Source organism: Anomaloglossus baeobatrachus, chromosome 6 (genome assembly GCF_048569485.1).
Source record: "Anomaloglossus baeobatrachus isolate aAnoBae1 chromosome 6, aAnoBae1.hap1, whole genome shotgun sequence".
In the NCBI taxonomy this organism is placed as follows: Eukaryota; Metazoa; Chordata; class Amphibia; order Anura; family Aromobatidae; genus Anomaloglossus; species Anomaloglossus baeobatrachus.
In genome coordinates, this window is record NC_134358.1 from 520318113 (window position 1) to 520344278 (window position 26166).

A 26166-nucleotide genomic window follows, 5' to 3' on the forward strand; every position below is an offset into this window, starting at 1 on the left:
GATTCAAGTTTTCAAATTCCCAGCATGTTAAATAACTTAAAAGATGCCAAAAAGGACACTTCGGGGATATACTGCTGCCATCTGCTTGTAGCAAAACAAGGTTGGTACACCACTGTCTAAAAGATGCCTTGAGAACAGCCTTACAGGTGCAGAACCTTCCATGAATTCTGCACAGTTTTCCAGAGAGATCCATGGCTGGTTTGTGGAAAATAAATTGATATAATTGGTATATACAGAGCTCCTGATGGCTTTGTTAACATACACTGTCACAACAGAGCTATATGTGTGGAATATTCTTTACTGGATGCCTGCAATATATTCCACTGTATATGTGCATAGTAGAATATGTCGGCCAGTGTCCTTTAAGTATAAATACCGCCACCCTAGTATCTCCAAATATAAAGCTTGCTAACCCATACTACGGTAGTCTGGCGTATGACAACATGACACACACACACACTTTTTGGCATTAGCTGGGTCATGTGAGCCTATGAACAAGTTTGGTGTTTGAGGGAAGGGTTTGCTGGCTCCTTCACCTGATGTGTACTTAGGCTAGGTTCGCACACTGCGTCTTTTTTGACGCTGCTTTTTTGGCGGCCAAAAACGCACAAAAACGCACCTGCGTTGAAAAAACGCATCAAAAAACGCATGCGTTTTTGCTGCGATTTGGTGCGTTTTTGGCTGCGTTTTGCTGCGTTTTTGATCTCTGCGTTTTGCTGCGTTTTTCCAATGCATTGCATGGGCGGAAAACGCAGAAAAACGCAGGAAAGAACTGACATGTCCATTTTTTTTTTTTTAACTCAAAAACGCAGGTAAAAAAAACAGATGTGTGCGGACAGCAAAAATGAAAACTCATAGACTTTGCTGGGGAAGCAAAGTCCTGCAGTTTTGAGGCCAAAAACGCCACGAAAAACGCACTGTGCGCACATAGCCTAAGACTGCCCATGGGACTCTGTGCCCATGGGACTCTGTGCCCATGGGACTCTGTGCCCATGGGACTCTGTGCCCATGGGACTCTGTGCCCATGGGACTCTGTGCCCATGGGAATGTCTGCAGGTTTCCCGCAGCAGCTCCCCGGAATCCGCAGCTATACATTGCAGCGGGATTCCAGCAAAATACCTGCGATAAACCTGCGGACATTCATGCGACTTACCTGCGGAAGTCCCGGCCTCTATCTCCATAGTGGAGAGGCGGGATTTCCGCAGGAATAATTTACACATCGTTACGTGCGGCTGCGGAACATCCGCAGCATATTCTGCAGCCGCACATACCGCAGCATTGATACAGCACTTCCCATGTCCCATAGGATAACATGGGGAGTGTCTGTACTTGCTAAAACCTGCGGATTTATCTGGAAAATCCAGATAAATCCGCAGGTTTTCTGCGGCCAAATCCCACGGGTACAGAGTCCCAGGGGCACATAGCCTTAAACTCCAGAATCCATCCGGAATGAACAGAGCCAGATAGTGTATATTAGGTGTGATACATGTCCATGACCCTGTCTGCTGCTAAGTCCACACCTGAATATATACAGTGCATATTGCAGGTCACTAAAATTTTCCCACAAATTTTATGGAATTTTTATGGAATCCATGAAAAAAGAAAAGCATGGGCCATATAAGTGCTTTATCTATGAGGCCTTATGCTGTTCCTGGTGGCGATGGTGCTCACTAACATGATCTACCCGCAGTGACAGTGTGCCAGGTGCGCTGCTGAGAGTCACCTGCTGCTGTGGGGACTTCTGTTGAACTTGCTGTGACTTTAGTATGTTATTTTGGAATTCTGTATAGGGCGTCCGTGTAACCTCGGCACTGCACGATAGTGAATGTAATAGATTGCACATGTCTATTACGTGCACTTATCAAGGCTTGGCGGCTTTTCTCAGTGTTTGTGCTGAGCGCCGGCGGACGCCTGTAGAGCCTACACCCGGAGTGTTTGCTGCCGGCAGGGCTCGGCCCATATATGGGAACATTGTGGGGCAGGAATCTGCCGGCTTACTCTCCTCAGATGCGTCTGCTGAAGAATGCTTGTGAGGCTCAGTGAGTGCGGCCGGTCAGGAGTCTGCCTAACATCTGCTTTTAGGATTACCAAAAATGGGGACCTGCTAACAAAGTATAGTGCGGTTAGCCGCTGTGTGCAGAAACGTCTGCTGTGTGCAGGCTGCGAAAGCTGGAGATAATGATTCTGCTGTATTTTATATATTTTTTTTTCTTTAACTAGTGACTCCTTTATTGTACACTTAAACTACACTTTGGAACAAAGATTTACAATAAAGCCTTTGTCCCTCCATACTGCGACAGTCCCTGCAACTCTGTACCATGGGGCACAGTCCATGTGGCAACGCGCTGCTGCGAAGGATGAATGGATCCATAAGGCCTCATTCAGATGTTTTGGGGGGTTTTTTTCAAATTTTTCAGTGCTTTTCACAGAACCTATTTAGAGTGTATGGCTATGTGCCCACGCTGCGGAAAATGCGCGGATTTTGCCGCGGATTTCTCGCGGAAAAGACGCGGATTTTCCAGAAATCTGCAGCACAGCTACTCCCCAGCCATTTCTATGGCATTTGGGAAATGCTGTGCCCATGCTGCGGAAAAATCCGCAGCGGAAATCATGCAGATTTTCGTGTAGAAAAATCTGCAGCATGTCAATTAGGCTATGTGCGCACTTACCGGATTTTTCGCGGATTTTGCCGCGGATTTGCTGCATGTTTCGCTGCAGAAAATGTTCATAACATCTCTGCAGTGAATCACCAGCAAATCCTATGGAGAAAAAAAATCCTGTGCGCACTGGGCGGAATTTGACAGCTGCGTGTTTTGCTGCGGGAATCCCGCAGCAAAAATAAGTGCATGTCACTTCTTTTCCGCACAGCGCTGCGGGATTTCTCTCCATTGACTCAATGTTAATCAAGAAATCCCGCAGGGAATAACGCAGGCAGCAAATTCTGTGCGGTTCACTGCGTTTTCCTGCGTTATTCCCTGCGGTATTTTGCGGTTTACCTCCGGTAATGTGCATCACTTGCTTGCGGTTTTGCAGGGAAGTGATGTCATTACAGGAAGAGGAAGCGGAGCAGAGAGTAAACACACACACATCACAGACATAGAACACATCACACACATAGAACACATAGACACAGACACATAGAACACACATAGAAAGAAAACGGAAATATAGGAAAAAAAGAACGTGGGCTCCGCTGCATATTTACCTTCCAGCCGAGGTAAGCACACAGCAGCGCCCGGTATTCTCAGGCTGGGGAGGGAGAGGGGCAGGGTTAATGTCCCCCGCCTCACTCCCCCTCCCACAGCCGAGAATATCAGCCGCAGCTGCCCCGGCACTGTCGCATGCAATATGCGACAATACCGGCGTGTCCTCGGCTCTTCTTGCCACCGTGTAGCAGTGGTGGCAAGGTAATACAAGGGGTTAATGATGGTGGGGGATCACCGCCATTAACCCCAGGCTTGATCATGGCAGCGTCTATGTGACAGCTGACATGATCAACCCGTAAGTAAAGTGAAAAAAAACACACAGAAAAATCCTTTATTTTAAATAAAACAAACAAGCCTCGTTCACCATTTTATTAACCCCTCCCGCACCAAAGCTCCGGCGTAATCCAGGTCCGACGTCCAGCGCTGCTTCCATCCAGCCGCGACTGTCACAGACACAGGCTGAATGAAAGCAGCAGAGGTAATTACCGGTCATTTCCCACGGCCGGTAATGTGAACTCACTGCCGACCGTGGGAAATGCAGCGATCTGTCATCTATCTATCTATCTATCCCTCTATCTATCTATCTATCTATCTATCCCTCTCTCTATCTATCCCTCTATCTATTCTTCTGTCTATCTACTCTCAGAATTAAATGACTTTTTTTTTTTTTTTTTTTTTTTCTTCAATGTGCTTTATTGCATTGAAAGCAATAAAGCACATCCCAACCCGCACGCGGCAAAACCGCGGCAATACCGCGAACAATACCGCGGTAAAACCGCGGCAAACCGCATGCGGTTTTCGGGTGCGGTTTCCCGCGGTTTTTTACCGCGGGTGCGGTAATCTTTGAGGGCATGCGGAATTTTCTCAAGAAAATTCCACTTCCCAGTGCGCACAGAGCCTTATTGCGGATTTTCGTGCGGATTTTGCCTATTCAATTGAATTAAAAAAAATCGCAAAATCCGTGTCAAATCCGCACCTATGAAAAGGTGCGGATTCCGGGGGAAAGCTGTGGATTTTGATGCAGAAAAATCCGCAGATACAGAGTCCCATGGGCACATAGCCTAAAGGTACCGTCACACTAAGCAACTTACCAGCGATCCCAACAACGATAGGGATCGCTGGTAAGTTGCTAGGAGGTTGCTGGTGAGATGTCACACTGCGACGCTCCAGCGATCCCACCAGCAACCTGACCTGGCAGGGATCGCTGGAGCGTGGCTACACGAGTTGCTGGTGAGCTCACCAGCAACCAGTGACCAGCCCCCAGCTCCTTGCTCTCCTAGCTACAGCACACATCGGGTTAATTACCTGATGTGTGCTGCAGCTAAATGTGCACAGAGCAGGGAGCAGTGCACACTGAGCGCTGGCTCCCTGCTCTCCTACTTACAGCACACATCAGGTTAATTAACCCGATGTGTCCTGCAGCTAGCTACATGTGCACAGAGCAGGAGCCGGCGCTGAGGAGGCTGGTATCAAAGGTAAATATCGGGTAACCAAGGACAGGGCTTCTTGGTTACCCGATGTTTACATTGGTTACCAGCCTCTGCAGAAGCCGGCTCCTGCTGCCTGCACATTTAGTTGTTGCTGTCTCGCTGTCACACACAGCGATCTGTGCTTCACAGCAGGACAGCAACAACTAAAAAATGGCCCAGGACATTCAGCAACAACCAGCGACCTCACAGCAGGGGCCAGGTTGTTGCTGGATGTCACACACAGCAACATCGCTAGCAACGTCACAAAAGTTGTTCGTTAGCAGCGATGTTGCTAGCGATGTTGCTTAGTGTGACGGGGCCTTAAGGAGCTGTTCACATGTCACTTGTCAAGTGTCTTTGTTTTTTGTTTTGTTTTTGGGGGTGTGTGTGGCAGCATCATGGATGAAAAGTAAAAAAGTCTAAGGTTTCACACTTGTGTTGTGCGGCATCCGTCGCATTGCATTGTGTGACGGATGTAACGGATGTGTTGCATATAGTGGCACAACTGATGCGACGGATGCTGCAAAACAGCGGAATCCGTTGTAGCTTTTTTTTTTTTTTTTTTTCAACAATTACTCAACTGAGCATGCGCAGTTGTGTAAAAAAACGGATGCGTCACAGGAATCCGTCAAATAACACGTTTTGCCACCATAGGCTTCCATTAAAAAAATGACGGACGCCGACGGAATCCAGCACATTGCGTTTTGGTTTTTTTGACCCTCCGGGAAGCGCAGAAAAACGCTACATGCTGCGTTCTTTCCGCCCGGCAGTTGCAACGCTGGTCGGCCAGCGGATGCAACGCAGGACCATCAGTCGCAATGCGTCGTCCATACAAGTCTATGGGAAACAGCGGAATCAGTTAACGGATTCCGCTGTTTTCCAAAACGGCGGATTGCGACTGAAGGAAAAAAAATGCAAGTGTGAAACTAGCCTAAGAAAGTGAAAACAAGAAAGTGCTGCAGTGGGCGCGTTCAATTAAAAAAAATATTCTGTCTGCATCCTGTTATCAGTGTTACACTATGGAGCGTGCCAGTTTTTTGTTTTTTATCAATACAAGTCTAAGGGTCCGTGAGAATCGCAGCACAAGGATGGTATCTGTGTGCTGTTCATGACATGGGCCAAACACTGATATTACGTGTGTGTGTGTGTGTGTGTGTGTGTGTGTGTGTGTGTGTGTGTGTGTGTGGACTTTTATTAATGAACTGTTGGGTGTATTCTTCTTTTTATATGTAACTTATCGCACACGCCTGTGGCTGCAGCAAAAACCCCTTGAGATACTGCAAACTAACCACACAACCTGTATGTAGCCTCAGCCATTCAGAATCCAGATTAAAGGGGACCTGTCACCAGAATTTTCGCTATTAAACTAAAAGAACCCCCTTCTGCAGCTCCTGGGCTGCGTTCTATAAAGGTTGATCTTGCTACTGGCCCCCCTTTCAGACCTAAATAACAACTTTATAAAATATTATCTTTTGCTATGGTAATGAGGTTTGTTGGCCCCGTGGGCGGGCTGTACTTCGTCCGGGTCCTGCCGCTGTTTGCCGTCCACCAGTGTTCATTTACATAGGTGAGGCCGCCGCCCTCATGTTCCGCAGATCTCCTTAAGTCTTGCGCATGCGCAGTGGCACTATCGCGGAGCTGAGCACTGTTCAAATCGCGAGTGCCGGTGATGTTATGCGCGAGATTATGGGCGGGTACTTGGATGATGCTGGTGATGACATTCGCTGTGCCATCCATAATCTCGCGCCTGCGCAATAACATCGGCGCTTGCGACTTGAAAACAGCGCTATCCCGCTATAGTGCCACTGCGCATGCGCGAGTTTCCGGAGCACTGCGGAAGATGTGGCCGGCGGCCTCATCTATGTAAATGAATACTGGGGGACGGCGAACAGCGGCAGGAGGGGGGGTAACGGACGAAATACAGCCCGCCCACAGGGCCAGCAAACCTCTTTACCATAGCAAAAGGTATTATTTTATAAAGTTATTTAGGTCTGAAAGGGCGGCCAGTAGCAAGATAAACATTTCTAGAACGCAGCCCAGGAGCTGCAGAAGGGGATTCTTTTAGTTTAATAGCTAAAATTCTGGTGACAGGTTCCCTTTAAGGCTATGTATGGCCTCATGATACAAACGTGAATTTATCTTTGAGTGTTAGTCTTGGTGCTAGGACACACATGTTACTTTATGGGCAGTTCCCATCTGCGATTATTTTCTCAGCCCTAATCGGACCGTGAAAGCAATCACAGCATACTGCAGGTGGAATCTGATCTGTATTCACCCACACAAGTCTACAGGTGCGATTGAAACATCGCACTGCACTCTTATGACACCGGAGTGCAGTGCGATAATAGCATCAGCCGATAATGGGGGAGATTAAGTCCCTTTCCTCCGCAGCTGTGCTCCGATCGCTGGATCGCATCAGTATACTGACCTCTGATGTCACGGTGGTGGCTCCGAGCGGCGATGTGGCCCTATCGGGTGCGAGCGTCAGGCTTTCGTAATGAGGCTATAGTAAAGGGGAGTCCAGTATGAGGATAGCAAATGCTTATGTAGAGCAATCCAGGGCTCCAGACAGAATATCCGGCGCATATACTCCTATGGCTCAGTGCTAGCAACGCAACCGTATTGAATGTAAAATGGTCACAGAAAAGTAAGAAAAATATCATTTATAATTGAGTAAATGTGTATACTTTGTTTTGTAGATGGCACGTATCCTGATCATCGTGGGGCTGTGTATGTGTTCACTGTCGTACATCAGTGCACAACAGGGTAAGTGCTGTCTGCTTCCCTGTCTGTATATTGTCTGAATATTGTGAAGGTCACTGCTTTTTCATGACAAATTTTAGTATTCAAAAGTCTTCCTCTGGAAAATCACTGGTTTTGCTGGTTCATTTGGCTTAAGTCCAATTCTTTCAGAATTTACCAATCTGCAATTGAATGGTAATGAGCGACCATATTAAAGGGGGTGTAAGACCACCTTGGTGGTTTTTTTTAATTACACAGCTGGAGTGTTGCTTTACAACTAAGTTCCCTGCCCTTTGTCTTATACTCTCCCTCCGACGGCTTCATGTCTATCTTCTGCACTTTGTCACCTGCTGGCAGCTCCAGTGTTTCATGGAGGTCACAAATCAATGCAAGTCTATGAGAGCCTCGTTCTCGACTTGTTCTGGCTGTAATAGACTTTCTTTTGGAGCTTGTGACATAACTTCTGACTTCCAGACGGTCAGAAGTTACATTCACAAGATGGCAATGTGGGACCTACCGTATTTTTCGGACCATAAGACGCACTTTTTTCCCCCCAAATGTTGGGGGAAAGTGGGGGGTGCGTCTTATGGTCTGAATGTGGCTGCGGGGAATGAGGGTGCTGCGGTACAGCGGGTCATCGGGGGCACGAGCAGGCTGTAGCAGTCTGCCGTGACCACGTGGACCCGCTCATTTAATATGCACGCCCATCATCCCTCAGCGCTGAAGCAGGCACTGACAGGTGGGCGGGATGATGGGCGGGGGGCATAGTAAACAGCCGACCCGCATGATCACCCCTGGCAACTACGGCCTGGAGTGATCATGTGCGGCTGTATTCACTGCCCCCCCGCGCATCATCTTCCGCGCGGGGAGCAGTGAATCGGTGTACAGTACTCACCGTTCCCCTGCAGCATCGCTCGTTCTCCCGTCTGTGTCAGCGGCAGCGCCGCTGAGTGGAACCATCCCCGTTACCTTGCTGTATCGCGATCATCTCCTGTGTCTGTGCCGTCGGCTGGGTGGAGACTTGCGGCGCGCACAGCGATGACGTCATCGCTGTGTCCACACGCAGCCACCTGCTCGGCACAGACACAGGAGATGATCGCGATGCAGCAGGGTAACGAGGACGGCTCCTCTCAGCGGCGCTGCCGGTGACACAGACGGGAGGACAAGCGATGCTGCAGGAGAACGGGGACGGCACCACTCAGCGGTGCTGCCGCTGACACAGACGGGAGGACGAGCGATGCTGCAGGGAGTGAGGTGAGCTGAGGTGAGTATGAACGTTTATTTTTTTTTATGTGCCACAGGATGCGGCCATACACCAGGATGGGGGTATAATATGAGCAGGATGGGGTCATCTGAGAGCAGGATGGGGTCATCTGAGAGCAGGATGGGGTCATCTGAGAGCAGGATGGGGTCATCTGAGAGCAGGATGGGGGCATATGCCATGATGGGTTATATAGCAGGATGCGGCCATATGGCAGGATGACGGTATATAGCAGGATGCGGCCATATGGCAGGATGACGGTATATAGCAGGATGAGGGACATATACTGTATATACAAGGCAGGAGGATCATTACCAGGATGCAGCACCTTAGTAGAGAATTTGGGGACATTACCCCCATAACAGTGTAGGCAGCAGATCCTAGCCCCATAACAGTGTGTCATGACCACATTTTTTGCTTAAAATTTTATTTTTCCTATTTTCCTCCTTTAAAACCAGGGTGTGTCTTATAGTCCGAAAAATACGGTAAGTGGTGCTAAATTAAAAGATGAATGGCTGGAGGGAGAGTATGATACCAGGGGACGGGGAGTTGGGTTCTAATCACCACTCCAGTGCTGAAAAGAAACAAACGCTGGAGTGGTGCTTTTAACCCCTTCACGACCATGGACGGATCTTTCCGTGGATCGGCACACATATCAGCTGTTTTCAACAGCTGACATGTGTGCCGACATGTTCAGAGTGGAATCGCATTCCACCCCGAACATTAACCCCTTAGATCTCGCTGCCAAAGTCTGGCAGCGAGATCTATATGCGCGCGGCCATGTTTTCTACTTACCGCCGCCCCCATCGGAAGTCACGTGAGTGATCACGTGACGTTCGGTGGTTGCCATCGTAGCACAGGGTCATGTGATGACGCCTGCTGCTACGAAGTTTCACTTTCCTTTTTCCTCGGCACGGAGCAGAGGAAAAAAGAAAGTGACTATTTCTGCTGTTTACAGCTGTATAGCTGTGATCAGCAGATAGATAATAGCGATCGGATTGCTGATCGCTATAGCCCCCTAGGGGGACTAGTAAAATAAAATAAAAAAAAGTGAAAAAAGTTTTAAAAATTTTAAAAAAAACCCTAAAAGTTCAAATCACCCCCCTTTCCCCCCACTGAAAATTAAAGGGTTAAAAAAAATAATAAATATACACATATTTGGTATCGCCGCGTTCAGAAATGCCCGATCTATCAAAATATAAAATCAATTAATCTGATTGGTAAACGGCGTAGTGGCAAAAAAATTCCAAATGCCAAAATTACGTTTTTTGGTCGCCACGAGTTTTACGCAAAATGCAATAACAGGCGATCAAAACGTAGCATCTGCGCAAAAATGCTACCATTAGAAACATCAGCTCGAGACGCAAAAAATAAGCCGTCACTGAGCCATAGATCCCAAAAAATGAGAACTCTACGGGTTTCGGAAAATGGCGCAAAACGTACGCCACTTTTATTGGACAAGCTTGTGAATTTTTTTTAACCCCTTAGATACAAGTAAACCTATACATGTTTGGTGTCTACAAACTCGCACCGACCTGAGGCATCATACCCACACATCAGTTTTACCATATAGTGAACACCGTGAATAAAACATCCCAAAAACTATTGTGTCATCACACTTTTTTTGCAATTTTTCCACACTTGGAATTTTTTTGCTGCTTTCCAGTACACCATATGGTAAAACTTATGGTTTCATTTAAAAGTACAACTTGTCCCGCAAAAAACAAGCCCTCATATGGCAAGATTGACGGAAAAATAAAAAAGTTACGGCTCTCGGAAGAAGGGGAGCAAAAAACAAAAACGCAAAAACGGAAGTTGCCCCGGGGCTGAAGGGGTTAAAGAACTTGTCAGCCATGATGGCGCTGTAATGCTGATTAAATGAATACTTGCGGTGATGGAATCCCTTCTGTGGTTGTTGGAATCTTCCTCTATAAAGTTTTCATCTAATGATGTCTTCTGTGCATTGGCGCTGGACTTGGAGAAGCAGAAGAAGACCCCACCCCATCACTCCCCCTGCCTGCTCGCTCTTTTACAGGGCACGGATTATTATTTCGTGACCTGCCTCCTTCTTGAAATTGCAAGCCGCTGCCCCCATCATAGCTGTGGGCAGTATATGCACAGTGTGATTCTACGGCCAGTCTTCAGTAAAATGGCTCCTAAGGCGCCCATTAAGATTTCGGCTCAATCACTTCTTCATTAAGCCAAATCTCAATGAGCTCCCTCTGCTCCATTTTACTAAAGACCACTTTAGTGCATGCGTGGTCCACCCCAGTGTTGACAGCGGCACAGAATTTTAAGAAGGAGGCAGGTTACTAAATCGGTGACCTATAAGGCCTTGTGCGCACTAGGCGTTTTTGCCGCGTTTTTAGCGGCATTTTTTACCGCGTTTTTGTGCTGAAAACGCAGTGACATTGCTTCCCCAGCAATGTCAATGGGTTTTCATAAGTGCTGTCCGCACACAGCGTTTTTTTTTAGCTGCGTTTGTGGTGACCACAAAAACGCAGCATGTCAATTATTTCTGCGTTTTTCACTGCGTTTTTCACCCATTGAATTCAATGAGATGTTAAAAACGCAATGAAAAATGCATATAGCCGCGTTTCTATGACTAAAAACGCAGCTATAAACGCAAGGGGTGGGTACTACAGTGACGTGTACAGGAAGAGGATTCCTTCTGTTGGTAAACACAGAAGCGTGAATCCTCCCGGTACCGTCACCGCTGCCTCCACCTCCCGTCCGGTGCCATGTCAGCTCCGTGCGGCGCCATGTCTGGGCGGGAGGTGGAGGCAGCGGCGAAAATCAAAGTGAACAGTAGAAAAAAAAAAATGTCATATATACTCACCTGTCCGCAGGGTCCCGGTGCCATGCCCGCTCCCATCTCCTCCCGGTCCCGCCGCTCCGGCTGTGTGCAGTCTCCCCGGGGCAGGACCTTGCTTGCAGGACCTGGCGGTGGATCACCTGATGCAGTCACCTGACGCATCAGCTGATCGTAGTCTCGCCGGCTTTTTCGCGCCCGGCCGGCTATCAGCTGATCCTGCCGTCAGGGGACTTCATCAGCTGATTACCGGCAGCTCTTGAAGCGATCGGACGGGATTAGACTCCTGTCCAATCGATCGCTCCAGGAGCTGCCGGTAATCAGCACAGCACATAAGTGAGTATTTTTTTTTTTTCTACTGATGCATCAGCTGATTGTATAATCGGCTTTTATACAATCAGCTGATGTGTGATGGGATTCAGGCACTTGAACCTGACACATCATCTGATCGCTTTGCCTTCCAGCAAACCGATCAGATGATATTGGATCCTGATTGGACGGCGCGGGACCCTGACCCAGGATTACTGCGGAGGGGGGTTTATTTCAATAAAGATGGAGTCACTAATTGTGTTGTGTTTTATTTCTAATAAAAATATTTTTCTGTGTGTTGTGGTTTTTTTTATCTGTACTAGAAATTCATGGTGGCCATGTCTAATATTGGCATGACACCATGAATTTCGGGCTTAGGGCTAGCTGATAATATACAGCTAGCCCTAACTCCATTATTACCCGGCTAGCCACCCGGCTTCAGGGCAGCTGGAAGAGTGGGATACAGCGCCAGAAGATGGCGCTTCTATGAAAGCGCCATTTTCTGGGGTGGCTGCGGACTGCAATTCGCAGTGGGGGTGCCCAGAAAGCATGGGCACCCTGCACTGTGGATTCCAATCCCCAGCTGCCTAGTTGTACCCGGCTGGACTCAAAAATTAGGCGAAGCCCATGTCATTTTTTTTTTTTAATTATTTCATGAAATAATTAAAAAAAAGGGCTTCTCTATATTTTTGGTTCCCAGCCGGGTACAAATAGGCAGCTGGGGGTTGGGGGCAGCCCGTACCTGCCTGCTGTACCCGGCTAGCATACAAAAATATGGCGAAGCCCATGTCATTTTTTTTTTTCTTTTTGGGCAAAAAACTGCATAAAGTCCTGGATGGAGGATGCTGAGACTTGTAGTTCTGCAGCTGCTGTCTGCTCTCCTGCATACACTAGTGAATGGAGGATGCTGAGACTTGTAGTTCTGCAGCTGCTGTCTGCTCTCCTGCATACACTAGTGAATGGAGGATGCTGAGACTTGTAGTTCTGCAGCTGCTGTCTGCTCTCCTGCATACACTAGTGAATGGAGGATGCTGAGACTTGTAGTTCTGCAGCTGCTGTCTGCTCTCCTGCATACACTAGTGAATGGAGGATGCTGAGACTTGTAGTTCTGCAGCTGATGTCTGCTCTCCTGCATACACTAGTGAATGGAGGATGCTGAGACTTGTAGTTCTGCAGCTGCTGTCTGCTCTCCTGCATACACTAGTGAATGGAGGATGCTGAGACTTGTAGTTCTGCAGCTGATGTCTGCTCTCCTGCATACACTAGTGAATGGAGGATGCTGAGACTTGTAGTTCTGCAGCTGCTGTCTGCTCTCCTGCATACACTAGTGAATGGAGGATGCTGAGACTTGTAGTTCTGCAGCTGCTGTCTGCTCTCCTGCATACACTAGTTCTGCAGCTGTCTGCTCTCCTGCATACACTAGTTCTGCAGCTGTCTGCTCTCCTGCATACACTAGTTCTGCAGCTGTCTGCTCTCCTGCATACACTAGTTCTGCAGCTGTCTGCTCTCCTGCATACAATGAACATTTTGAAGAAGGAAATGACATCAGACCTTTTTTTTTCATCAACAATCTTTAATGGCATTGTGCACTGATTAAAAACGCAGTGAGCAAAAACGCAGCAAAAAACGCACCAAATCGCGGCAAAAACGCATGCGTTTTTGCCGCGTTTTTTTAGCCGCGGGTGCGTTTTTTTTAGCCGCAAACGCACATAAAAACGCAGCGTGAAAAAAACGCCTAGTGCGCACATACCCTAAAAGTAACCGAGGATGCAGGAGGTGGTGGGGCGGAGAAGCAGGAGACCTTACCCCCAAGTCCTGAACTGATGCACAGTAGGGGTCATTAGACGAAAACTTGAGGATTATTCAAAAGCACAGATCGGATTCCTTCATCTCATGAACCTTATCTATTTAATCAGCATCACAGCAACATTATAGCTATGGCTTTACTTCATAGTGCTAAATCCTGCTGACAGGTTCTCTTTAAATAAAAGCGCTTTTATTTTGCAGCTTGTTATTGAGCCAGGGCTAGGCCAGGGATACTGTGATTAGAGGATTTAAGCCAGGTCAAGTCTGGTTGAAGAGATGCATCGAATGTGATTGACATCTTCCATACAGTCTCTATTTCATGGCCGCACTGCTGGAAATCTTGCACATGCGTGCAACGTACCAGTCCAGCGCGTATCATCCTTTATATGATCCACTTTGTGGTAGTACGGTCAGCATGGCATGGACTTGCACGAGATTTTTGGTGGTCCTGCCATGAATTAAATTGTATGGAAGATTCAATCATGCTTAGGGGGGAGTTTTATAGGAACCAAGCCAGGACTAGTCTGGGGGAGACAGTGTCCTCCTGGGCCAGTCCTGGATCATTTACCTATGACAAGCTGCAGCATAAAAATGCATTTATAAACCACAGAAAAGATGGATTAAACCCTAAGGGAGCATTATTACAGTGCTGGTATCGGCATATACAGTAATCACATGTAAGTAAATGCCGGTTTTGTAAATATTCTGTCTTCTCATCGGAAAACACTGAAGATATGACACTGATGTAATGTAAAGTAGTCAGCTTATTTAACAGTGTAAATTTGGTGTCATCAGGCCACAGGACACTGCTCCAGTAATCCATGTCCTTAGTCTGCTTGTCTTCAGGACACTGTTTGCAGGTTTTCTTGTGCATCATCTTTAGATGAGGCTTCCTTCTGGGATGACAGCCATGCAGACCAATTCGATGTAGTTTGTGGCATATGGTCTGAGCACTGACAGACTGACCCCCACCCCTGTAACCTCTACAGCAATACTGGCAGGACTCCTGCCCCTATATTGAAAAGACAACCTCTGGATATAACGCTGATCACGTGCACTCAACTTCTTTGGTCGGCCATGACTAGGCCTGTTCTGAGTGTAACCTGTCTTGTTAAACTACTGTATGGTCTTGGCCACTGTGCTGCAGCTCAGCGTCAGGGGGTTGGCAATCTTCTTATATCCTCAGCCATCTTTATGTGGAGCAACAATTCTTTTCCCCAGATCCTCAGAGAATTCTTTGCCATGAGGAGCCATGTTGAACGTCCAGTGACTAGTATGAGAGAGTGTGTGACAATAACACCAAATGTAACACACTGCTCTCCATCCACACCTGAGACCTTGTAACACCAGTGAATCTCATGACACAGAGGAGGGGAAAATGGCTAATTGGGCATAATTTGGTTATTTTCATATAGGCGTGTACTCACTTTTGTTGCCAGCAGTTTAGACAATAGCTGTGTTGTTGTTTAGAGGGCACCAAATTTACACAGTTTATATAAGCTCACTCACTTTTGCGATATAGTGTATATATTGTTTTGTCAGATTCCTCTTATATGGGACTGTTTGTTAATATGCCCACATACAGTTGGTGGTTTGTCATGCAACGGTCCTGTCTTTCTCCCGACATGCAAAAAAACTAATCTCTGTTAGGCAAGGAGCCCAAGAAGAACTTATATTTACTGGTCCGATCGCCAGTGAGCGAGATCAATAACAGCAGCTAGTAATCGTTACCATTATTTGCCCACTAGTGAATGTTGTCCAGCATCAGATGACCTCTCCTGGGGATTAGCTCGATCTGCTTGTTGGCCGGCTAAATTTCTAGTTGCTGTTCTGAAAGGTGATAACTCTTGTAATAAGTTTGGTTTCTCTGTTTATATAGGTGGAACTGAATGTTTAAAAGCTAATGCCAAATCATGTGGAGAGTGTATACAAGCCGGACCAAACTGTGGCTGGTGTACCAAAGTGGTAAGTGGGATGAGCGATGGCTGTGCTAGGTGACCATAAAAATAAGCAAACTGTATGTGGACTGAACAGTCCTTTCTCCCCATACAGCCTGCATTCGTCCATTAAAGGAGTTGTTCGACATAAACTCGCAAAAAAAATTAAAGCTAATCTGTGCTGTATTGTCATATAAAACATCCCTACATTATTTATTTATTTTTGTTTTAAAACTTTTGTTTCTCTTGATTGTTGATGCAGCTCAACCAAACATGACATGTTTGACAGCCAAACATCAGTCAGAGCTGGCACCGCCCAGCCTCTGTCCAGCCCCGCCCTACAGGCATTGTGTATCGCAAAGAATGGGAAGCTTTGAATTTATTTAGCTAAATGAAGGGGTTTTTTTTCTTACACTGAATTTTTTTTTATTTTTTATCTTTCAAAGCTTCAATTTTTTTTTGAATTTTTTTTTTTTTTTTGAGACTTGGGGTTTTTATAGGGTTGTGTGTAATTCTAGCATTACTAAATGTTTCCCTTTTTTATTGTAGGACTTTTTGCAGGAAGGTGAGCCAACATCTGCTCGTTGTGATGACTTGGCTGCATTAAAAAGTAAAGGATGCCCTGAAGAAAGTATCCAAAATCCCAGAGGCAGCAAGGAAAAGCTAAAAGATAATGCCATAACCAATAAGGCCAAAGGAGAGCGCATGGACCCAGCTAACATCACCCAGATCCGGCCCCAGCAGCTCCGATTTGAGCTGAGGTCCGGTAGGTACCTGTGGCTGCATCTTGTGACGTTTCTAGACTGGTTGAAGTTATGGGCCTCCATTTTACTCTTTACTTTTCTCTTTCGTAGGTGAGCCCCAGACATTTAATTTAACCTTCAGAAGAGCAGAAGATTATCCTATTGATCTGTACTATCTTATGGACCTGTCATACTCCATGAAGGACGATTTGGAGAATGTGAAAAGCCTCGGCACCGCGCTCATGAGGGAAATGGAGCAAATTACATCCGATTTTAGGATAGGTAAGGCTAAACTAACACGAGGGCAGAAGTCTGAGTTATGTCCTATCTACATGGAGAACGGATTGATGCCCCGCATCTGGGTTTGGGAAAATGTTGTGTGGTGCAGTGGTTAGCACGGTCACCCTACAGGAATGGGTCTAGGATTAGATTTAAAGACAGGATCTGCAATTCTGTTGATGATCTTCTTATGTTTTACGAGGGGTTTTCTCTGGATACTCCATTTTCTTCCTACATTCCCATAAAATACTTATAAGTTCATTGGCCTCATGCAAATGTACAAGTGTTAAGCACTCTATCCGTGGAGGTCATGCGCATGTGGAAGCAATAATAGTAGTAGAAAATCCCAGCACTAACAGAATCATTGATTGAGAAAATTATTTAAAGGGAACCTGTCACCTAGAATATGTGTTCTGACCTATCCACAGACGCATGTGTGCCCTAATTACACCTCCCTACCCATCTTTGTGTTGTAAAATTGTGTAATATGAAAGTAATAAAAACCGTTTTATTACCTTCATATTTCCTATGTAAATTAGAGAGCTGCTGGCCACATGGGCGGCGCCTTGCCCTATGGACGTCTGCAACCTTTCCGTGGTATCACGCCCTTGTGGGCGTGATACCATGGAGTCACATGAGCGACGTCCCCGTCGCCCATTCTATCCTGCGCACGTTTATACTTATCATTGCGGCAGGCTTCTTTTCAGAGTTCTCCTTGTCAGTTTCAGACGCGCACTGCACATGCGCAGTGTGCGTCTGAAGCCGGCCAGTGAACACCCGTAAAAGAAGCCTGCCGCAATGCACGCAGGATAGAATGAGCGACGGGGACGTCTGCAGTATGCAGTCGCCCATATGGCCAGCGGCTCTATAATTTACATGAAATATGAAGGTAATAGAATGTGTTTTAGTACTTTCATATTAAACAATTTTACAACACAAGGATGGGTAGGGAGGTGTAATTAGGGCACACATGCGTCCGCTTATAGGTCAGAACACATATTCTAGGTGACAGGTTCCCTTAATACCTTCTGAACGTTCAGCTCTGCCCAAGAACAGCAGCTCAATAGTTACAGCTGGAGAAAGCTCGGGCAGAGCGGAAACAATCAACGATTCTGTGAGTGCCGGGATTTTCTAGGCCGTGTGTGTTTTGAGATGGAGAATTTTTATTGTCCTCCTACTGGTTGCATGGACAAATGTATAGACAGTATGAACAGCGCTCAGGGAAATGTTGGTGTCGAGGACATCGAGAATTGTATTCAGGAATCGAATCTGGTTTTGTGCCTGGAAAATGTTTCTTCAAATTGTGGGTGGCTTATCTGTAATGTCTTCTGTTCATTTTTATAGATGTGTCTGAGGGTTTGACAGGTTCCTTATGTAGCTTTTTTAACTTTTGTGTACATAAATTTAATTTCTAGTTGAAACAATTTCTTTAGATCTGTCTATATACTTTATATCTTGCGCCCTGGCCTGGCCGTCTTGCTTTTGCGCCCTGGCCTGGCCGTCTTGCTTTTGCGCCCTGGCCTGGCCGTCTTGCTTTTGCGCCCTGGCCTGGCCGTCTTGCTTTTGCGCCCTGGCCTGGCCGTCTTGCTTTTGCGCCCTGGCCTGGCCGTCTTGCTTTTGCGCCCTGGCCTGGCCGTCTTGCTTTTGCGCCCTGGCCTGGCCGTCTCTTAATAAATTTGTTGCCTTTTAACCCAGTGGGTTTTTAATTTAGACTGATGTATAAAGGTCTGTCCTAAGTAAGTGTCCCCCCTGAATGTGTTACAGCTTTACTGATAATTATATGGTGTTAAACATTTTGCTTCTATTACTTATTTGTGGTCTTCTTTTTTTTTTGTTTTTTTTGTTTTTTTTTGTTTTAGGTTTCGGCTCTTTTGTGGAGAAAACAGTTATGCCGTATATTAGCACCACTCCTGCTAAGCTCCTCAATCCCTGCACCACGGACCAGAACTGTACCAGTCCATTTAGCTTTAAAAACGTCCTTAATCTTACAAGTGACGGCAAACTGTTTAATGATCTCGTAGGGAAACAGCAAATCTCTGGTAACCTGGACTCCCCAGAAGGAGGTTTTGATGCAATTATGCAAGTTGCTGTATGTGGGGTAAGTAGTGTCTAGAAGTAAATTACTAATCCTTAGGAGACCATCATGACAACGTGACAATCATGAAAACGCCTTAAAATGTCACAATATTTTAGCACAACATGAAGTTGTGTTGTAACGTATTTTACATTTCTGGAAAAGGCGCACGCCAGTTATAAGGTGGGCACCACTTAATGAATTGGCCACATCTTATACTAGCTCGCCCATTATTAAGACTGGTATGCACAACACCCATCTTTAAGGAGCTATGCCTTCAAAGTTTGTAGGGATACAAACTTTTTTTTCCCTCCTGACTGGGGGTTATCCATGGTGATGCTTGTCATGTCCGTTTACTGGGGCACATAGACGTCAGAGCTTTGTGTATTGGCTCCCTGTGCTGGGTGGTCTGCACTGCCATATAATACAGATCATCACACCTGTGTAATACCGTTCGGATCATTGGTGGCATCCTGCAGCTTGCTTTGGGGGAAAAGTTCTGATGGCTTAAGTTTGTGAAAATGACCCATTAACCAAGAATAATGTATGTCAACGTTCATGTAGACTGTTTTTTGGAGGGACATTAAATCCCTTTTTATAGGTGGGTTTTCCCCTATCATGCATATTAATTGCATGTGGGTAGACACGTGAATGACGCTGGGTCTAATCTCTGGAAGTCGTCAGCAACATCTTCATGGTACTTCTGTAAAAATAGATTAGTCATGCATGTCTGTCATAAGTACGTTCTTCATTTCATGCTGCAACCCTTAATTTCAGGAGCAAATTGGTTGGAGGAATGTCACGCGCCTGCTGGTCTTCTCCACTGATGCCGGCTTTCATTTTGCTGGAGATGGAAAATTGGGAGGAATTGTGCTGCCGAACGACGGGAAATGTCACATGCATGATAATATGTACACAATGAGCCACTATTATGTAAGTCTATACTCACAGCCTTCATGAGTGTCCAATAATGTCACATGCTATGATATTTGCGAGGAGCGGGACGGTGCCTCACACAATTGACGTGGTGTTGTGGTCTGGTCCTAAGCTTCTCTCCTTGTGCCGCATGTTGGTGTTTTGTGCAAAATGCATCCAGCTGGTGATAAAAAAGCAGCATTGGATACTGAAAACCAGATGTCTTACCCAATCTGAGTGCTGATGAGATGCCCATCCTACATCTGAGTCGCACCTTGTATATCACCTGTTCACAGGATATTTGTGGTCTGATTAAAGTGGAGCCCTGTTTGGTTATAGCAGCCATGCATTAGAGGTGGCACCCCACTCTACAGAAGTGATGGAAATGGCACAGTACAATCGATAGGGTGACATAAGTGGCAGCACCATGCTGGATGGCAGCCCCATTTAAATATGGGCAGCATTGTAGTTTTGAGGGGCCTAGGTGCAGCACTGGGGTTTGTGTTCATATCCCACCAAGGACAACATCTACAAGGAGTTTGTATGCCTTCCCCCGCCCCACCGTGTTTGTGTGCGTTTTCTCCAAGTACTCCAGTTTCCTCCCAAACTACAAAAGACATACTGATAGGGAATTTAGATTGTGAACCCAATGGGGACAGGGATGATAACATATATGTAAAGTGATGTAGAATAGTGCTAGACAAGGGGCTGCTAAGGCTTTGGCTTTACCCAGAAAGAAATGGGACATGTTGATCCATTGATGTCAACACACTTCTTATTTCACGTTCTGTAAGCCTAGCAAAAAGGATTTCGGTTGTGCCTCCAACCAGGCATCCGTAGCAGCCATGGCATCAGTAATGGTGTGAAATTTGGTACCCTTGAGGTGTTTCTTCAGGTTTGGAAACAGATGATAGTCAGAGGGAGCTAGGTCTATTGAATAAGGTGGTGGTTAACCAGCTGGAAGCCCAGCTCTGCCAGTTTTGCCGTGGTCACAGTGTGAGCGGAGGCGTTGTCTTGAAGGAACCAGATTCCTTTGGACAGCTTGCCGCGCCTTTTGGCCTTCAGAGCTGTCCTCATTTGGTCCAGAAGTTCAATGTAATACCTTGCATTGGTGATGGAACCCTTTTGAAGGTAGTCCACTAGCAGCACGCCCTCCTTATCCCAGAACACAGACTCAATCACCTTAGTGGCTGATTTTTGCCCCCTGAACTTCTCTGGATGAGGAGAACCACTGTGACTCCACTCTTTTGACTGTGCCTTGTTTTCAGGTCGAACCAGGAAGTTCTTATCCGTCTGGAAACGCTGACATATGGACCGGGAAGTTTTCACTCGCATGCTTCTCTGATCTGTTGCCAAACATTTGTGGACCCACTTTGCAGAAGCTTCCTCATGTCCAAATGTTCATTGATAATGACACAAATACGTTCACGGGAAATCTCCATGATGTCTGCTATTGCTTTAGCTGAAATTCGTGGATTCTCCAGTATGAGGTTGTGCGCAGCATCGATTATCTCCGGAACAACCACTCTTGTTCATCCAGGACGTTCCTCATCATCGGTGCTGAAGTGGTCCATTTTAAATTTGCTAACCCAGTTCTTAACTGTGGAATATGAAGGCCATAAGCAACAAACACAATTTTGAAAACATATATTAGACACACAAGGATTTCATGTGATGTAACATTACCATAGAAACAAAAAAAGATCACATAGCCAAAGAGTTATCAGCAGCCCCTCATATAAGCGAGATAAATAAAACAAGGGACGGTGTACGCCATAGATTAGACAATGATCACCTATACATTGGATAAATACGTTTTTATTCCAGGAATATCTCTTATGGATTAATGGTGACAAACATTTATATTTTTCTCTTTTCCTCCCAGGACTATCCGTCAATAGCTCATATAGTACAGAAGCTGAGTGAAAACAACATACAGACTATCTTTGCTGTCACTGAGGATTTCCAGCCGGTTTACAAGGTACAGGATCTGCGCAATATTCTGTGTCCTCTACAATATAAGCGTCTAATATAAAGTCTAAATTGCTGCCATTTTAATAGGAATTAAAGAACCTGATCCCAAAGTCCGCCGTAGGAACCCTGTCCTCAAACTCCAGCAACGTCATTCAGTTGATCATTGACTCCTACAATGTGAGTAACATTTACTTTCATATACAAAAAACCCCTCTGGTGTCCATATATTGTGTATATTATTTTTTTTTTTCTTCTTCTTTCCAGTCATTGTCTTCAGAACTGATTTTGGAAAACAGCAAATTACCAGAAGGCGTGACTATTAACTATAAGTCGTTCTGTAAGAATGGAGTAATCGGCACAGGAGAGAATGGAAGGAAATGCTCCAACATCTCTCTAGGAGATCAGGTCGGTGTTAACTCCCGAGAATCCGTTACGTGAAATGGCTGCATTGTGTGCAAAGATCCATTTCTTGCTAATCTGTGATTTTATTTATTTATTTATTTATTTATTTTCATTTTAGGTTCAGTTTGAGATCAGCATAACTGCCCACAAGTGTCCCAAAAAAGACCATACTGAGCCTATTAGAATCAAGCCGTTAGGTTTTACGGAAGAAGTGGAGATCCATCTGAAATTTATCTGCGAATGTGATTGCCAGCAGTCGGGAACCCCTGATAGCCCAGAATGCCACAATGGAAATGGCACATTTGAATGTGGAGCTTGCAGGTATTATTCATGTCAGAGGTTATATCAAAGATGTACATCGACCATAGGAATGAAACCACTGAGAAGTGTATAACATTGTTTATATGACAAGTGGATCTGTCAGGAGATGGGATATATTAAGCAGCATGTGAGCAGTTTTTTTTGTTGTTTTTTTTTTTTTTTACATTGGAAGCAGTTAAAGGGGTTGTGTACTAATTTTTCATTAATGGCCTATCCTTAGGATTGGTCATCAATGTCTGATCGGCCGGGGTTCAACACCCAGCACCCCCGCCGATCAGCTGTCCTCATTCCCGGCAGCAGCAGACAGGCGCCTCTGCTCAGTTCCGCCTCTGCTCAGTTCCGCCTCTGCTCAGTTCCGCCTCTGCTCAGTTCCGCCTCTGCTCAGTTCCGCCTCTGCTCAGTTCCGCCTCTGCTCAGTTCCGCCTCTGCTCAGTTCCGCCTCTGCTCAGTTCCGCCTCTGCTCAGTTCCGCCTCTGCTCAGTTCCGCCTCTGCTCAGTTCCGCCTCTGCTCAGTTCCGCCTCTGCTCAGTTCCGCCTCTGCTCAGTTCCGCCTCTGCTCAGTTCCGCCTCTGCTCAGTTCCGCCTCTGCTCAGTTCCGCCTCTGCTCAGTTCCGCCTCTGCTCAGTTCCGCCTCTGCTCAGTTCCGCCTCTGCTCAGTTCCGCCTCTGCTCAGTTCCGCCTCTGCTCAGTTCCGCCTCTGCTCAGTTCCGCCTCTGCTCAGTTCCGCCTCTGCTCAGTTCCGCCTCTGCTCAGTTCCGCCTCTGCTCAGTTCCGCCTCTGCTCAGTTCCGCCTCTGCTCAGTTCCCTGATCGCGGCCGGGAACTGCACATCCACCACCCATTCTAATCAAGAGGAGACAGATGTGCAGTTCCCGGCTGTGGCCGATATCAGAAGACTGAGCAGCTCCAGAGCTGAGCATTTCCTGCTGTCGCCGGTGGCACAGAGGACAGTTGATTGATGGGAGTGCAGGCTGTTGGACCCTAGCAGATCAGACATTGATGACTTATCCTAAGGAGAGAGGCCATCAATATAAAGTAGTGGACAGCCCCTTTAAAACTAGAACCTATAAGGATCTACTTTGACAACTGCTAAAATTGTGATGGCTAGATGACTTTACCAGAGTATCTCCAAAAATTTGAAGTCTACACACCAGTCAGAGAGCCCATTTTGATCCCTGTTGCCTAAAATGGGCACGTGAGCATTGCATCTGGACCATGGAGCGATGGCAGGAGGAGGCCTGGTCTGATGAATCCCGTGTCTTCACATCATGGCGACTGGGCTTGTGTGCATCACTTACTGGTGGAAGAGGTTGCACCACGATGCATTACAAGACAAAGGCCGACTGATACTCTGAAACGTCATGCCCTGATATTCATCTGGATGTTAGGCTATGTGCCCACGTAGCGTATTTTCATGCAGTTACGCTGCGATCTGCACCGCAGCGTAACTGCATGTGTCCTGCCGAATCGCTGCGTTCTAAGAAGTGACATGTCACTTCTCTCGTGCCCTTTACATGCAGCCCCCGCTCTGTCTATGGGAGGGGCTGCATGCAGAGCGCATGAAATCAGCTTTTCAGTACGCAGTGTTTGTGCAGCGAGATTTGAAGCGCACTTGTGCTGTTCAAATCACTGCAGAAATTTCTGCAGGGACAGAACGCAATGTGGGCACGTATCCTTAGATTGTCAAGTACAATCATTGTTTGACGTATACTTTGATTTCCTAATGGCAGTGGTCCCCCTCAGAAGGATAATGCCCCCTGCGACACCGCAAGAATTGTTGACAAGTCGTCTGAGGGACATGGGATCAAATTGCCTATTCTCAGTCCCATTTAGTTTATGCTGTGTCCGATCGGTGCATATTGTGACCGTACATTGTGGCCTCACTTTGGCCCTCCCTTTCCAGGTGTAACGATGGCCGTATCGGGAAGCATTGCGAGTGCAGCACCGAGCAGGTTAGCAATGAAGATATGGACGCTCAGTGCAGGAAGGAGAACAGCTCTGAGATTTGCAGCAACAACGGTGATTGTATCTGCGGGCAGTGTGTGTGTAAGAAGAGGGACAATCCCAACGAAGTGTATTCTGGCAAATACTGCGACTGCGACAATTTCAACTGTGACCGGTCTAATGGGCAGATCTGTGGAGGTACAGTATGAGCACATGAATGTGTCCTGCTTGTGTGACCTGCTCCATATTTACCAGTATCTGATTATAACGTGTCGTCTCCTCTGCCAGGTAATGGAATTTGTAAATGCCGAGTATGTGAGTGTTTCCCTAACTTCTCTGGAACTGCATGCGATTGCTCCGAGGATAAGTCCACGTGCATAGCGTCCAACGGCCAGCTCTGCAACGGAAGAGGCATATGCGAATGTGGAAGGTGTAAATGTACAGATCCTAAATTCCAAGGACAAACCTGTGAGATGTGTCAGACCTGTGCTGGTGTGTGCACGGAGCACAAGTAAGTATTCATAGAAGAGCATCACACCCCAGAAGTTTTTACCTTTACAGTGGAACCTTGGTTAACGAGAACAATCCGTTCTGGGAGTGCGCTTGTTAACCAAATAACTCGTTCAGCAAAGCAAGATTTCCCATAGTAAATCATTGCAATGCAGACAATTCGTTCCACAACTAGTTAAATGTCCCATCCTTGTCTCCTATTGCACCATTCTATACATGCACAAGCACTCACAAGCACACATGCACATATTATGCTCACCTTACCTTCTGTTCCATCGCCGGTCTACTGGGACTTGCTGTTCTCCGATACGGGCTGTGTATCGGGTTACCATAACGACGAGGGAGGAACTTCCGCTGCCAGAGCGCTGACTTCAAAGGCAGAAGCCGCTTGCCTCTGATTGGCCTGCGCGCTGCCTTTGAGTAGCGGTGACCGAGGAAGTTCCTGCTTCGTCGCTATGGATGCCGATGCACAGCCTGGAGTGGAGCGGCGAACTACAGGACCCAGGAGGCTGGCGATGGAACTGAAGGTACACACATTATGCTCACCTTACCTCCCGTTCCACCGCCGGCCTCCTGGGTCTTGTAGTTCGCCGTGAGGACGTCGCAATGAGCCGGCGGACTACAAGAACCCTGAGGCCGACGATGGAACGGAAGGTAAGGTGCGCATAATACTGTGTGTGTGTGTTTGTGTGGACTGCAAGTGTGGGTCAGAGCGCGGTGGAAGTACGGAACCGGAAGTGTGTGCGGTGAGAATTTTGCTCGTACAGCAAAGCTTTCTCGTAAAGCGGGTTACAAATTTACAGAAAGCTTTGCTTGTTAAGCGAAATTTTCGTTAAGTGGGTTACTCGTTAAGCGCGTTTCCACTGTATTTTAGCATATGCTTTATATACTTTCAACTAGCGCGTCTTTCTCAAACATCCTAGCAGTAGGTGAAGCTTAAGTATGAATTCATACATGATGCATTTACTTTAAATCTGCAGCAAAATCACATATTACATATTTTTATGTGGGTATGCTGCAGGTTTCACCTCTTGAATTGCAAATTTGCAGTAACAGCCACATGTGTTGCATTCAGATTTTGCTGTAAAGTCACTGCAGCTAAATCCATGATGAAAAAATGCTAATTGTGAATCCACCACTGTAGTAGTATTATCATAGATGGATATGGTTACAAAGCTTGTAAAAAAACAGCACTTTTGCAACTTACTACTTAAGATTTGCAGCTGTCCTTGAGATATTTAATTCTTTTTTTCTTTGTCGCTCCTAATTGGGAGACCCAGACAATTGGGTGTATAGCTATGCCTCCGGAGGCCACACAAAGTATTACACTAAAAGTGTAAAGCCCCTCCCCTTCAGCCTATACACCCCCCGTACTGCTACGGGCTCATCAGTTTTTATGCTTTGTGCGAAGGAGGTCAGACATCCACGCATAGCTCCACAGCTTAGTCAGCAGCAGCTGCTGA

General features: G+C 46.5%; 1 protein-coding gene across 2 annotated transcripts in view; it reads left to right on the forward strand.

Moving 5' to 3' along the window:
* Window positions 1-26166, forward strand: part of ITGB1 (integrin subunit beta 1) — a 64694-nt gene that overhangs the window by 19209 nt on the left and 19319 nt on the right. For both annotated transcript variants that reach the window (XM_075315484.1, XM_075315485.1), the window contains exons 2-13: window positions 7375-7441; window positions 15485-15570; window positions 16092-16308; window positions 16397-16567; window positions 18424-18662; window positions 19416-19571; window positions 21439-21534; window positions 21615-21704; window positions 21792-21932; window positions 22048-22250; window positions 24153-24391; window positions 24482-24704. In XM_075315484.1, the coding sequence (XP_075171599.1) occupies window positions 7375-7441; window positions 15485-15570; window positions 16092-16308; window positions 16397-16567; window positions 18424-18662; window positions 19416-19571; window positions 21439-21534; window positions 21615-21704; window positions 21792-21932; window positions 22048-22250; window positions 24153-24391; window positions 24482-24704 (1928 nt within the window). The remainder of the gene's footprint in view (window positions 1-7374; window positions 7442-15484; window positions 15571-16091; window positions 16309-16396; window positions 16568-18423; window positions 18663-19415; window positions 19572-21438; window positions 21535-21614; window positions 21705-21791; window positions 21933-22047; window positions 22251-24152; window positions 24392-24481; window positions 24705-26166) is intronic.